At 47.0% G+C, this 13,214-nt stretch overlaps 2 protein-coding genes across 3 annotated transcripts in view; one reads left to right on the top strand and one right to left on the bottom strand.

Annotated features, from left to right (window-relative positions):
- Positions 1-3,296, bottom strand: part of ECPAS (Ecm29 proteasome adaptor and scaffold) — a 65,495-nt gene extending 62,199 nt beyond the window's left edge. Inside the window, exon 1 of one of the 2 annotated variants that reach the window (XM_050912626.1) lies at positions 3,275-3,296. In XM_050912626.1, coding sequence (XP_050768583.1) covers positions 3,275-3,296 — 22 coding nt within the window. Of the gene's footprint in view, positions 1-2,822; positions 2,877-3,274 lie in introns of those variants that run through there. The other variant, XM_050912625.1, reaches the window with a different exon arrangement.
- Positions 3,297-5,172: 1,876 nt separating this feature from the next.
- DNAJC25 (DnaJ heat shock protein family (Hsp40) member C25) lies at positions 5,173-13,012 on the top strand. Its single transcript, XM_050913375.1, has 4 exons — positions 5,173-5,487; positions 7,087-7,239; positions 9,172-9,642; positions 12,310-13,012. Exons 1-4 carry the CDS (start codon positions 5,173-5,175, stop codon positions 12,430-12,432), a joined length of 1,062 nt encoding a protein of 353 aa, XP_050769332.1. The 3' UTR covers positions 12,433-13,012.
- The last annotated feature ends 202 nt before the right edge of the window (positions 13,013-13,214 follow it).

The following is a 13,214-nucleotide window of genomic DNA, read 5'->3' as shown; positions in this document are numbered from 1 at the left end:
TCTGTAGAGCCATTACATCACACTAGCATCCCCCACATTTTCTCCAAAAGGCCTTACACCAAATAAAGAGTACTAGACACAGGAGCTTTTCAACTTCACTGCCTGGATGGCAGGGGTAGTTTTAGGGGCATGTCCCTGCTAAAGCAAAAGCTCAAACACACCCTTCAGTCCCTCCAGAGCAAAGCAATTGTTTCTGCACTATTCCGCATGCAGAAAAAAGAATAAAGTTCTCGCCTATTGTGCCACTACTAAAATAGGAGTCAAATTCTTGTTCAAATGGTGTTAGACTCTGGGAGAAAATATATCTAGTATGACTACAGTAGCAAACAGTGAGTCAGGATTTGCTGGTTCTATTCCTGGCTCTACCATTGTGTGCCTGCAGCCAAAGCACTTAAGGGGGCATTTGTAAAAGTAGGCCAGTCACCAGGTTATTTTACAAGATCTGTCTGGAAAAGCCTGGGAAGGCCTGGGGGAGGGGGGATATATTATCTTTTTTCATCCTATTCTTCCATTTTATAGAAAAGCTTATATAAAAGCTTGAATGGCATACTGAAATCCAAATATTTGCAGTATGTCAGCCTTAGGCTCTCTCCAAGCGGCTGACTATTCTTACTCAAGATTAACTTTCCCTTCTCTTGCATCTGAACTTTTACAGCTTCAGGGCCAATTTACTGATTTTGCATTAATTTTTAAACTGCCATGTCCCCATTCTTATGCTGCCTTCAAACAATTTGTTCTCTAAAATGGTAAGCACCCTTATACAGAGTTTAAGCAAACAGTAAGAGTTTATGTGTTTGACTGGAGCTATAGATCAAAGCTTCCTATAGCCATGTGTATATAAAGCAAGGAAAACCGGTTTTCCGAACTAAAACTAGTAGTAATTATTCTTGTTATTTTGGGACTACTCATCATCCTAAAAAGGAACAGATTGCTTTCCAAATATGCTGAAATTTAACTACTTAAATGTATCAAAAGACAGTAGGCCCACATGGAGGCTGTTTAGTTTCCCTCTCTTTCTCTACATGAAATTACCCTTTTCCCATTAGCTTTAATTTTTATTTAAGACTACAGTACTTTCTATTCAGTGACAGATGAGGTACTAGGGAAAAAAAAAAACCAAAACAAAAAAAATCCACTCTCTTTCCTCCCCCCCTCCAAAAAAAGATTTCTAACCAAACCTATAAAAATCCCTCAATTCTGAAGGATGCAGTGGTCAAATAACGTCAATGATATCATATAATTATTAACATGAATCTCAATCTAAGGACATTTGCCCTTTCACCGCAGCTTAACACAAAGGGCTGTGTAGCAACCGGCACATGGCTGAGGAGTAATTTTTTGCAGGATCAGATTTGGAGGCTGGGAACCTACATTACACACAGCTAAAAGCTGAGGAGTTACAAGCAAGAGATCTCACACTGACTGGTTTCACCAAGGGGAATCATGTTAGTACTGTAAAACTGACAATAGAATCTCTTGGATGACAGCAGCAGTGAGGTCTTTCATGGTCATGATTACAATTTATCCCAGTTGTCAATGGAATAAATAGCTTGGCATTTGTGTCCGCCAATTCATGGATCAGTGTAACTAAAAGATCCTTCTTACTCCACCGTGAGATCCTGGCTCTTTGGCTACATAAAGGACATCCCCACCACTACCGCATGCCTTATTCCACTCAGCCTAGTTCCAGTAACATCTAACAAAGAGCAGAACAAGGATGTTATCTACACAGCAGCACACCGAGAGCAACAAAAAACCCCAAAGTGACACATCACACAGAAATGCCCTAGAACTGAAAGCCAATAGCACAAAATATGCTCAAAGTATTTCTTCTGCCCTTCCTCTCTGGTGGTTGCCAGTACTATTTCAGGGCAACCAAAGGCCCTCTCACTCGGCTGAGTCATACATTATCTTGCTATTAACTCTTCACAGTTGTCTAAGAACTAGCTCTATTCCAAGACAGGGAAAGAAAAACCCTTCTTTAAGGTTTCATAGGCTTCTCCAAAGAGAAGCCGATCGTTTTCTGCACTGGACTGAGAAAGGGATTTGGAGGTGACAAGAACAGAGAGCTGGGCTTCCCCTGCCCTGCACGCTTGGCGACAGAAGCATGCACCTCCGATTCTGGCTGCTCTAATCATGTGCAGAGAGCTGCAGCGGCTGAGGATGCGCTTACATACCTACCGTGAGACGTAGCACTGCGCTTACAGTACATAAGGGGTCTGCGCGAACCCATTAATGTTTCAGCGTACATTATTTTTACATTGGTTCTGTAGTTAAAAGACGGCGATCGAAGAAAGCAGAGCAAGCGCCGGCAGGCAAGAGCTGCTGCTCGCCCTTTCAGGCAGCGGGGCTAGAGGGGCAGCGGGTTGCTGATGCTAGCCCTGCACCGGGGGGTCTGCCGGCTCTGCGCCCCGCCGCCCCAGGCCACGCCGGCAGCCGCCCCCGCGGGCTCCCTTCTCGGCGAGGAGCCGCCGCCTCCTCCCCACCGAGCAGGCGGGGCGGCCCCGCAAGGTCACGCAGCCGGCCAGCGGCGGGAGAAGGCGCAGGCCCGGCAGGCCGCAGCGAGCCCTCCCTGCCCGCGGAGGGGCCGGGGCTGAGGGAGGCCGCCCCTGCCGCCGCAGCCTTCAGTTTCCGCTTCCCGACATGGCTGCCCAGGGCCGGGCCCGGCCCCGCCGCCGTTACCGCCTCGCCGGGCCCCGTCGCAGCGGGGGCGCCGCCAAGGAGAGCCCCCGGCCCGGCCCGGCCCTGCCGCCGCCCCGCGCCCGCTCGCCCCCCGCGGGGACGGCGCCCGATCGGGAGCCCCCGGCGCCGCGGCCACTTACTGAGCTCGTCCTGGGCAGCCGCGGCGGCCGCAGCCATGTTGCCAGCTGGGGAGGGAGGGGAGGCGGTGAGAGACGCACCGCAGCCGCCCGGCCCCGACCGCTCCCCGCCTCCCGCCCCTCTCCTCCGCTGCCGGCTCGGCACAGGCACCGGCACCGAGGCGGCTGCCGGCTGCCGGCTCCCGCTCCTCCTCCTTCTTCTCTCTGTGGCTCTCCCCGACGCCAACCGCCGCGAGGGACGGCGGGGCCCGGCGGCGCCCGCCCTCCCGTCACCGCCGTTTTATATTTAGAAAGAGCTGAGCCATCGTCCCCGCCGCCCGCCCCCGCCGCGCACACGCACCGGTCCGCCGGCGCCGCTCGGGCGCGGCGGGGGACTGTACCGGCGCCCCCCCCGCCCCCGCCCTCGGCTCCCGGTGGATCCCAAGGAGAGGGGCAGCGGGGGGCAGCAGACTGACCCGAGTCCGCGCTGACCTCCATGACGGCCGCGGCGCGATCCGCGCTCTCGACCGGGGCGGAGGAGGGAAACGGCCCGGGGCGCCGCGGACGGCGCAGCTGCGCCCCCTCTCGGCGGTCGGTGCCGCTAGCAGCCCGCGGGCGGCGTACCCCGCCCACAGCCTGGCACAGCCCCGCCCACAGCCTGGCACAGCCCCGCCTAGAGCCTGGCACAGCCCCGCCCACAGCCTGGCACAGCTCGACCCACAGCCCGGTGCAGCCCCGCCGGCATCCCGGCCCAGCCCCGGTCCCTGCCGGCAGCCTGCCGGTGGGCAGCCCTCCTCAGCCGCCTCCTGGGCTGTGGCTGCCTCGGCCTGAGGCCTCAGTGCCAGTGCTGGCAGCAGCCGGCATAGCTGCTGGGCACCGCCGCCTCCGAGCACCTTCCCTGGTGCCTCCGTCTCCCGTGCGGAGGTGGCCGTGGGTCAGCATGCATGACAAACACATATTTAGGAATATCATTTTTTTTTTTTTTTAAAAAGTTCAATACCATTGCTGCTGAGCTATTGTATTCCAAAGTCATTAAGTAAAGGGAGAAAGCTGCATCGTAAAATACCTTACATGCTGGATTGGTGTTGCTGAGACTGCGGGAGAGAGGCATGACCACCACACGGCATCTTCCTCCTGAGCTCATCGGTGCCACGTGTAATCTCTGTAAGGAGCAAGTTGGCAAGACGCTAAAACAAGACACCGCTGGAGTATAACTGACAGCAGACAGTGTGGCGCCCATTTGCCAGCTTTTTTAATGCTGCCTGCAGATGGCATGGGGTCAGCCGGTGACCTCTCCCAACAGCTCCAGAGCCAGTTCTTCTTGGCAGAAGCGAGCCCCAGGTTACACAGTGTCAAAGAACTAGCTGCTTTCTTAACTCAAAAAAAAAAGGGGGGGGGGGGGCGTGGGGTGTGACAAAACTGGCTGCGGGCAATTTTTGCTTTATTTGTTAAGCTTAGGATCTGAGGAGTTGAATGTCAGCCTCCAACGCTGCGGGGCTGGACTCTAACGAGCTGCAAAGAGGTGGAAATTTTTGGAGGAAGCAGATTTGGGACTCATCCACCTCTCAAGGAAATGATAAACATTTATTAATGCAAAAAGGAGACAGACAGAGGAGGCCAGAAGTATAAGATGCAAACTCATTTCTAGCAGAAGAACAGCATGTGTTCTCTGATGAGCTGAGCATTTCTGTGGTGGATATTTCCAGCATCAAGCATAAATCTGATTTTCCTGGGAAAGGTCCAATATCGAGTGAATGTTCCTGCCGGTTATACTGAAGCAGAGATGTAGTCCTCGTTTCCAAACCAAGTCTTTGTGTAAAAAAAGATCTAAGGCGGCACACCTGCTATAGCAGCTGTGAGGCCAAATGTCCATTTTAAAGGATTTTAACACCCTTTCCTTTGCCACCATCATCAAGGGTAGCTGTATATACATCAGACAACAGCAGCAGGAGCGTTCCCCGACATACCTTCCGCGGGGTATGTATAGTATGTATGTACAGGGAGGTGTTCTGGGGGCTGCCAGTTAAATCACATTGATCCAACAGAAAACAGAGAGCGAAACCCGAACTCTGCAAGAGGGAGCTTAAATTAAAGACGGGTTCAGGGAGTATTTCAAGAGGTTCTTCCCTGGAAGAAAGAATTGGAAATTCGGGGAAAAGACAGGAATTTCAAGCCCGGGCTCTATCACGACCCCTTTTCTGTCGCGACCCCGCTCCCCGCGGGGCAGACCTGCCCCAAACCCCTGGGCCTGCGGCCGCCGCGGAGGCGACAGAAGGCCCCGCCTCCTGCCCGCCGGCCCCGCCCCCCCGGCCGCGCGCACGCGCCTGCGCACGGCGTGGGCCCCGGCGGCGGCGGCGGCGGCGGCGGCAGTGAGATGGCGGCGGCGGGCGGCGGCGCTGGGCCGGGCCGGCGATGGCTGCTGTGCCTGTGGCTGTGCGCGGCGCTGCTGCCGCGGGCGGCGCGGGGCCTGACGGAGGGCCTGTACTGCGGGCGGCGCGTGTGCTACGAGGTGCTGGGCGTCAGCCGGCAGGCCAGCAAGGCGGAGATCGCCCGCGCCTACCGGCAGCTGGCCCGCAAGTACCACCCCGACCGTTACCGCGGGGACCCGGCCGCGCCGGGCGGCGGCGGCGGCCCGCAGGCGGCGCACGAGAAGTTCCTCCTCATCGCCACCGCCTACGAGACTCTCAAGGTGAGAGAGCGGGACCGCCGCCGCGGCCGGAGCCGCTCCGGTAAGAGACAGCTCGGGGGGCCGGCGGAGGGGGCCGCCCCGGGGGCCGTGCGGGGGGGGCGGCGGCGGCGGGCCGGGGAGCGGGGCAGGCGGGCAGGCAGCGGGCAGGCAGGCAGGGCGCCCGGCCCCGCATCGCGTCTGCCCGCGCCGCCGCTTCCCTCGGCGGTCTGGCTTCGGGAGCGGAGGCGGCGTCCAGGCGAGTAGGTGCGGCGTGGGGGCGAACGCCGTGCGGGGCACGCTTCTCGCCTCTCTCGTTTACCGATGCTTAAATCGCCCGTCTTGGCATATGGGCAGCTCGCGCCTTAACAGCAGGCAGCAAAATTAAGCAAGCGCACGTTGCCAGAAGAAAAGCCGTGGCTTTAAGAAACGCTGAAAGGTGCATAATCCCCTCCAAAGTCTGCTCGACGGCTGCGACTCCCCTGCTGCGTCTGTCTCTGAAGCGTATATCGAAAATCGAAAGAGATCCGGCTTAAACATCGGGATTCTGCCGGACTTTGGCTGTGTGCATCTCGCAGGTGCCTCTTCCCTGGGGGAGGATCAGAGCCTCTCGGGTTTACACCTGTGTGCATCGCGGCAGGCTCTGCAGCTTCGGTTTTGCATTCCGTTGTGTGGACTTAGACGGCTTGCTTCCTACCAGCAGTCAGGGAGGGGGGAAAAAAGCCCGAAAAACCTTCTTCAATAGCCAGTCCAGGAGTGCAGGAGGGAGAAGACGGCTCTCTTGAAAATCCCTTTGTATTTAGAATTTGTTCTCTTGAAAAATCCCTTTGTATTTAGAATTTGTTCTCTTGAAAAATCCCTTTGTATTTAAAATGGACTGGGCTTTATCTTAGAGATACGCTTTTAAACAAAAAAGTAACAGTGACTCGAGTAGCATATGGGATCTGTAAGGGAGGCTTATCAGGGCAAAATTCGTGTGGCTTGACAAAGACGGAACTCAGGAATGGAAGAAAGAAACCTGCAAGTGTTTTGAGGCTGCAAAGGAGAGAAAAGGGAACTTTTTTTGGGTAGGAAAGGAATGCAGTTGAGGCTGACAAAATTAAATTTCTCCTCTCTTAATTACATGGGTGAAAATGAGAAAAACTCTGAGAAAATGAGAACAATGAGGTTTTGAAATGGCCTTCCATTTGACAGATTCCACAGCCCTGTAAGCTAATTCTAAAAGATTTGTAAAACAATCTAATAGGTTCTTATCCGAAAATCTTTTCCTGAGCAATATTTATTAACTTTAGTCCATCTGGATTTCCCATTCTGAAGTTAAAAATACTTACTATGTGGATTTCAGTTGCCTGTCTTTATTTCAGTATTAAAGGTCTTCATGCGGTGCGTGCTTATGCATTTAAGACCACATATGTCAGATGTGTGCGGGCAGATGACTGTGAGAACAAATTAATTGAGAATATGAGAAAAAGACCAAAGATTTTCGTCTGTGTTTCATACTTGGTCGAGCTATTGCCAATTTTATAGCAGCATGGTCATTAATGAGATGTAAAACACAGCTGTAACAAGAGTAAGTGAAAACAGGAATCTGAACCTATGCATGTTTTTCGTCTCATCCTGCAGGATGAAGAAACGCGTAAAGATTACGACTACATGTTGGATCATCCTGAAGAGTATTACAGGCATTATTATCACTACTACAGCAGGAGATTGGCACCTAAAGTGGATGTGAGAATAGTGATTCTAGTTACGGTGTGTGCCATCTCCATGTTTCAGGTAAAATTTCATGTTTACGTGGCACTGCTCAGTCAGTTTGTGAACAGGAAGAGAAGTATCTGCAGCTCTCGTAACGTGCCAGGTATTAAACAGTGTCAGTGAGGAGGCCCATTCCTATCTGCTGTGGTAAACTTCTGTGTGGTGTCCATAACAAATCTGAAGTCAGGATGTACTGAGCAGATTTTTGACTGCCCTTGGTACCTTGGGCAAAGGTAGAGATTAGTTTCTTTTAATGGTAGGATATTTCCCAGAGACAAATGCAGCTTTTAAGAAGTTACTTAGTTCTTCATGGCAGGCTCAGAATAGCCTGTTCCTGAGCACAGGCAGGACTAGTGCTCCAAATAAGCGTGTGTCAGTTTGTCAAGCTGCATAAGTAGTTTTTTAAAAAAGAGACCAGTTGCAAACTAAATTCAAGACTCAATTCAGATGATAGGACTGAATATCAGGAGTTTACTAATGTGTGAATCTTACATTGCAGTGTATTTTAAACACCACAGTGAAGTCAGGAGAGAAGTGAATTTGGTTCAGCAAAGTTTGCTCTGAAGGTGGTAGATCCAAGGTCAAGAAAACAGGCTGTGTTTTAGATGAGAAAACTTGTGTTATTGCTGACAAATATTTAAGTGGAAGAAGATGTATAACTCTTTTCTTTAGGATCTATTAGATTACTGGTTCAAAACATCATTAAAAATATCAAAAAAGTTTTAAGAGATGAAGATACAGCTTTTTCTGTGGTGCAGGTAGCTCACTTTTTAGTGGGATATTGGAAGTTAAAACAAAAATATGTTGATCAGAATTTGAGAGCTTGGAATAATATCCAATGGCATATGCAGCCAAATACTTAATCTCTCTTCAGACTTACGTACAATGGCAGAGTTTCATTTCACCTCTTATTTCTTATTTTGGCTGTAAGTGGAGACACTCACTTTCCTGCAGTCCAGCTGCCAGATGATTGCAAATTTAGTGTAAATGTCGGTGTAAACTGATTTGTCTCTCTCTTGCTTTCTGTTGTTTCTGCTTCTGGGCCTTTGTTAAGGTTGTATAACGTGTCTTTGTCTGCCCTTTGTCTTGGTGAACGATGTGAAACGCTGCTTTTCTTAAAAAGTTGCCCCAATAAGACATGTTCACCCTAGGCACTATATTTCTGGGTTTTTGTTTGGTTTTTTTCCCCCCATTGAAATTCAGAGGGTAGCTGGAGATTAGAGTGTGATGTTGAATCTTGTAAAGTGAATCCTGTCAGGCTAATGAGATTGTCACCTACTTAATCCATGTTTAATTAACTGTTATAAATGGGTAACAATTTTATAATGAAATGTTCATATAGCAGCTACTTTATTTATAAATCCATAGTTGGGGTGAGCTGTTCAGCTGTGTTTCCTCCCAACTTCTTGTGCACCCCTGCCCTACTCGCTGGTGGGGTGGGGTGAGAAGCAGAATAGGCCTTGACTCTGTGTAAGCACTGCTCAGCAATAATGAAAACATCACTGTATTATCAACACTGTTTTCAGCACAAATCCAAACATAGCCCCATACTAGCTACTATGAAGAAAATTAACTCTATCCCAGCCAAAACCAGCACAGAGGGCTTCTGAGAATAGCCGGCACAGCCTAGCATTAACCTTTAGGAGGTTACCATCTTCTCGTGAACAAAACCAATCTGAACAGTGTCTGCTTGTCCTTCCTCGTCACTGTATATTGCTGTGAGATATACATCTATACATCTGTTTTTCAGGTGCCTTAGTAAGTTTGGAGGAATCATTATAGCTTCTGTAATACTGCAGAAGAAGTACTGTTATCTTCAGTTTTTACCCTTGCTGTAATGTAATTGTGGTTAAAGGTGTATGACAGCATTATTTTTTTTTCCTGGCAAACCTCCAAATAGGAATGTGTCTGTATAAAAACACGGTTTTTACTTTTACTGTTCTTCAATTACAGTTCTTCAGCTGGTGGAGTAGTTACAATGAAGCTATCAACTACCTGGCTACGGTGCCAAAATACCGTATACAAGCTACTGAGATTGCCAGGCAACAAGGTTTACTGAACAAGACTAAAGAAAAAGGCAAGAACAGGCGGTCTAAAGAAGAAATTCGTGAAGAAGAGGAAGAAATCATCAAAGACATTATTAAAAATAAAATAGATATAAAAGGCGGTTATCAGAAGCCCAAGATATATGATATCCTTCTATTTCAGATCCTTCTCACTCCTTTTTACTTGTGCAAATACATAGTTTGGTACTGTTGGTGGATTTATTGTTTCACTATTAAAGGGCAAGAGTACGGTGTGGAAGAGAAGCTGTATATCATACGAAGGTACATGAAAATGTCTCAGTCTCAGTTTGACAGCCTAGAAGATCATCAAAAAGAGACCTTTCTTGAACGGCAACTGTGGATACGAGAAAACTATGAGGTGGGTGGCTCTGGTGGAAAAGCTAATGTTAGTTATTCAGTGCTCCCAGAATAAGAACAGCTATTTTGTGAAGGTGCTTGGGAGGGGGCTGTGTGAAGCATTGCTTCAATTTTAGCTATTGCTTTCTAAATTGAAAACTGGTAGACAACCACTCGATGTGTTTTCTTCAACTTCTTATGCTCATGGACTGGTAGACAACAGCTCCTGACCATGCCCGTGGATATAGGAAGGGATTTGCTCAGTCAGGGGATATCCACCTGTGATTGTTAGGGAATCTATGCATACAAGATTTAGTTGAATCTGATTAAAGGCTTTCTTATAACAATGTGGTATGACAAAGGTTGAAGACCGTTCTCCAAACAGTAATAATTTGTAGTAAGAATTACCTGGATCATCTGAAACTCCTATTTCATCAGTCTTGTAAGCTATTAATTCCTAGCTTGTTTTTTTTTTTTTTAAACTGTCCCTTGATAGTTCTTTGGCTTTCAGTGAGTCAGGGACTGTTCTTGCTGTGCTGTACACCTATTCAAGTAAAGATGGTATATGAAATACCACTGGGCACAACTGCTACTCTTGCCATGGACAGCCAGTTACTAAATAGTCAATATGTAATTTTTTTTTTTAAGCTTTCTGTGAGAGCAGTGAAAGAACATTAGCCACAGCATGGAATTTGCAGTCCAGAATGACTTGGGATGTTGGGGGGTGGCAGATTGACAAAACAGTTGTATTGTTCCACAGAAGCTCATCTGTGGGCCATCTGGGTGGGAGGTTTCTAGAAGAGAAACTGAGAATATGAACTTGGCCTGCTTAGGGGGAAGAGATGTTGCTGCTGCTCTGCGTATGGTGGGAAAAGAAATGGGGTGGTGGCAGAACTGCCTTTGCTGCTGGCAGGGCACCAAAGATAAGAGAATGCTTCTTTAAAAGTAGGCAGGGGTGGATTAATCCGGAAACTTGAAGAGGAAAATAGTAAAATTGATGCTAATGTAGGGAAAGGATTAGCCAACAGGTACATATACATGTTGAATTACGATGGGTTTGCTAGAAAATCTGGAAGTCTGAAGATAAAGTAATGTTACTAGTCAACGCAGATGTTATATGGAAAAAGTAAGATAGGATGGATATCCTGTTGTAGAGAAAAAATGACATGCTTTGGGATCCGTGCTGTTTCTAACCAGTGATGTTTTGGTCACTGAATATGAAAGAGCTGTATTTGCCAGAAGCGAAGTCTGTTTAGCCCAAACTCATCTCCTGTGGTGGCCAGCAGTTGATTTTTAGTGAAGAATACAAGAAAGTTGCACCTATATAGCAATATTTATCCAGTATAGTTTGCAGCTTTGGGACTTCCTGAAAAGGAAGTGCTGTCTTTGTAGGTAATTGCTTTAATGAGTTTTTCTGTAATAAATTTATCTAGTCGCTCCTTGAATGCATTAAAACTTCCAGTGTCTGCTGTGCCATCTGGTCATGAGTTCAGCAATACATGTAGAAGATGGGTTTTTTGAAGCCACCCAGACACCTGCTGGTTCTTGTATTATTGGAAATGGAGAATAATCATGCTTTATTCTGTTTTCTTGTGCTACCTGTGCTCCTGTGTACCAGTACCATATCCTTACTTGAAATTTAGTCATGTCTTTTCTAGGCTGAAAAATATGCTTAGGTGTTTCTCCCCGAAAGGTTCTGTGTTCTTTGGTCATTGGAGATGCCTATCTGCACATTGTTCAGTTTTCCAGTGTCCTTTTAGGATGCAAAAGACCAAGAATTCAATACACGGGTACATCATGGAGCTCCACATTTATTTTTTTTTTTCCCCTCTGTCACTTTCCTAAGAATTCTTAAGACCTGTATGATCACTGAGCATTAAGTTAGTGTATTTATAAAGCTATCTATAATATTTTTAAAATCCTGTTCATGCATAGCAGAACCTTAAATTTAGTTCCCTTCTGGGAAGAATTCAGATGACACTGAGATGACATAAACCTTTATGGTGTTGAGATTTACACTGGCTGCATCTATATAAACTGCCTTCCAGAATAAAAATGCAGATGCTGTTGCTTTTTTTAGATACTTGATTTTGCTGATAATTGTAGATTTCATTACAATGACACCATTTCTTGACAGAATGTAATTAGTTATCATTTGGTACTGCCAATACTTGATGCAGAGATATTAACTTAGTTGCGAAACTTAATTAGGAATAAAAAGTTCCATAGCAGTATTCTATCTAGACAATGACTTTGAAATGGGAAAACAACTGAAGGGAGGAGCTGAACAACTGCATTGAACAGTGTGTGTGCTGAGAAGGGACTCAAAATTTAGCTTTCTGAGCATTAGCAGTTCTTTACTGTAAATTTTATTTTATCAATTGCATGAGCATCTAGTTCTTTAGCAAAAAAAGTTTTGGAGCTTGCAGCACCATCTTACAAGGAGGTAGTTCTGCTCTCAGCAACAATGCAAAGCATCTCAACTACAGCCAGTATGCTCCTTGGCTGAAGGTACTCCTACCCTTTGTGTTGGTCAAGGTCTGCTTCTATGTTGCAATTCAGTCTTCTGTAAAAACAATAAGCTGGTGAATGGGTGAACTATGAAGGCTTATACCTTCCTTGAGCTGTTACATCCGCCTCACTTCAGCTGTTTCTTCAGCTTTATTAAAAACTTTTGTCTGTCTATCAGGTCTATAAACGAGAACAAGAGGAGGAGTTAAAGAAGAAGATGGCCATGGATCCCCGATGGAAGAGATATCGTCGGTGGATGAAAAATGAAGGACCCAGAAGACTGACTTTTATTGATGATTGAAAGTTGCTGAACAAAATGTGTGCTAATGTTGAAAGTGATTTGCAAAACTTTTCACTACATCATTCAGAGTTTTGTCTGCTGTGGCTCAGCAGTGATCTAAAACTCAGGAATTATTAAATCAGGCCGAAAAATAATACAGGTTTACCATTTTTATAAATCAGACCTATTAAACAGGTTCAGCTCAATGTATATATGCCATTTACTTGGGGATCTCAGTGTGGAATTCATTATTCCAAACAATGTATTTTCTCTACATATTTCATATTCATGATCAGTAGAACCATAACTTTAGTCTTTCTGAAAATGTTTCTAGTTCAGTCCTTGAAAGTCCTGTTTTTCCTTTATAAACTGAAGAGTCCCTGCAAATGGACACTGGAAATGCTTATAAAGCATTTTGAAGCAAGGGCCATTTTCTGTTTTCCTCTCTCCTTCCCCCTACTTCTCAACCTAATTTCTAAGATGCCAAATTGTTTTTTGATGTAGACAATATGGGGATTATACCGGACTACTTCTTTTGCTATTCCTGCTCCAGTTGGAAATGAATTTTATTCTTTGTGGGAATAAATTATGCATGATTGATCATCGTGATGCAAACAAGCCTTAATTCTTTGTTCTACAGAGTGATTCATGAAATAGTATGCTTAGATCTTTTGTGTTTGGTTTTTCATCTTGTACGTTGGATTGTACCTGCTTGTTCAGAACAAGTATACCAGTGAATATTAGTCTACTAAATGTGATGTTTCTTTCACCAAAGTATTGGTAAAAGGGAAAATGACCCTTTT

This window comes from Gymnogyps californianus, chromosome Z (assembly GCF_018139145.2).
Source record: "Gymnogyps californianus isolate 813 chromosome Z, ASM1813914v2, whole genome shotgun sequence".
Taxonomy (NCBI): domain Eukaryota; kingdom Metazoa; phylum Chordata; class Aves; order Accipitriformes; family Cathartidae; genus Gymnogyps; species Gymnogyps californianus.
The sequence above is the reverse complement of the archived record's forward strand: the minus strand, read 5'-3'. Positions and strand labels throughout refer to the sequence as shown.